The 1,291-nt window shown below is 41.0% G+C and overlaps 1 protein-coding gene across 1 annotated transcript in view; it reads left to right on the top strand.

Moving 5' to 3' along the window:
- The window catches only part of LOC101859070 (focadhesin), a gene marked incomplete at its 3' end in the record, with an annotated part of 174,885 nt that overhangs the window by 153,914 nt on the left and 19,680 nt on the right, over positions 1-1,291 (top strand). Inside the window, 1 exon segment of the mRNA XM_013087211.2 lies at positions 115-269. Coding sequence (XP_012942665.1) covers positions 115-269 — 155 coding nt within the window.

Here is a 1,291-nt window from a genome sequence, read left to right as displayed (position 1 = left end):
CATCATCATCATCATCATCATCATCATCATCATCATCATCATCATCATCATCATCATCATCTTCATCATCATCATCATGGTATCTAAAGGCATACATCAAATTGTCCTTCCCAGGTCCCCGAGCTGACGGTTCTGTTGGAGACCTTGGGCGGTGGAGACGCGTGCCTGTCTGAACTGGCGGGATCGGTCATCGCCCGGTTGGTGGAGACTGACTCTCTAGAGCTCACCTTTGCCATCAACTCGGTGCTCAACCTGGTACCCTCTGCCAAGTAAGCTTGATTTTTTTTTTTTTAAGGGTTTTGTGTGAGTTGAGCTCCCAAATAGGCAAATTTAAAGTGGGAGTCCGCTTAAAGAGAAAACTTTGGGACTACTGGATTTTCTTCAGTTTAACCGCATTTTTTTCGGTTTAGAGAGATTGCTCGAATAGAAGACGAAACATTCAGGGATTTTATTTTCTTTCTGTTGAACGCTATTGTTTCTGTTTTTGGATTAACCGTGTTTGGTATAAGCGGACTGGACACTTGGGGTCTCTTATTTGCAAAGTGGACCACACATTATGTGGTTCTTTTATCTTTTAATTGTTGTTGTTTTGTTGCATTTGCGGTTATTAGATCGGCACCAACAGATCTTGCTAGAAGGCATTATATAACATGTCTATAGTAGAGATATCAAACCACTCCACAGAAGTTGTAGTTTACGTTAATCTTAATAAATGTGAGAGCTGCACTTGTAGTTGATATCACATCGAACTGTTAATCTTTCATGTTTAAAAAAATGATGGGGGAATTTTAAAAAACCCAACAAAGGTGGGAGTAGCGCCATGGGACTGTTGTTCAATTTGCTCATGCCCGTGTCTACAGATGGAGCCTAGGAATTTGGGTCTACTATCTCGAGGACTTTAGGAAAACAACAACGACACCATCATCATTATCATCAACAACAACGTCAACTACAACATCAACAACAACAACAATAACAACAACAACAGCAACAACTACAACAATAGCAACAACGACAGCAACAACAACAACAGCAACAACAGTATTTTTCCCTGTATAGGGCATTTGATCCTAAAGTTCATGTCTGCAACTCGTGTCGACTTAAGCTCAAATTTTGTTTCGACAATGGAGCAGAACACGTATTACCTTTTTTTGTTTTGTTTTTGTAAAGTGTTTTACGGCGCTCGCAACTGCATAGGTCGTATGAGCGCGCGGGACACACCTAATATTTTCAGTTGGTAGGAAATTTTGAATTTTGCCCGGGTGGCGGCCGAAGCCTACTCTTATCGAAT

The sequence above is a fragment of the Aplysia californica genome, unplaced genomic scaffold (assembly GCF_000002075.1).
Source record: "Aplysia californica isolate F4 #8 unplaced genomic scaffold, AplCal3.0 scaffold00020, whole genome shotgun sequence".
Classification (NCBI taxonomy): domain Eukaryota; kingdom Metazoa; phylum Mollusca; class Gastropoda; order Aplysiida; family Aplysiidae; genus Aplysia; species Aplysia californica.
The sequence above is the reverse complement of the archived record's forward strand: the minus strand, read 5'-3'. Positions and strand labels throughout refer to the sequence as shown.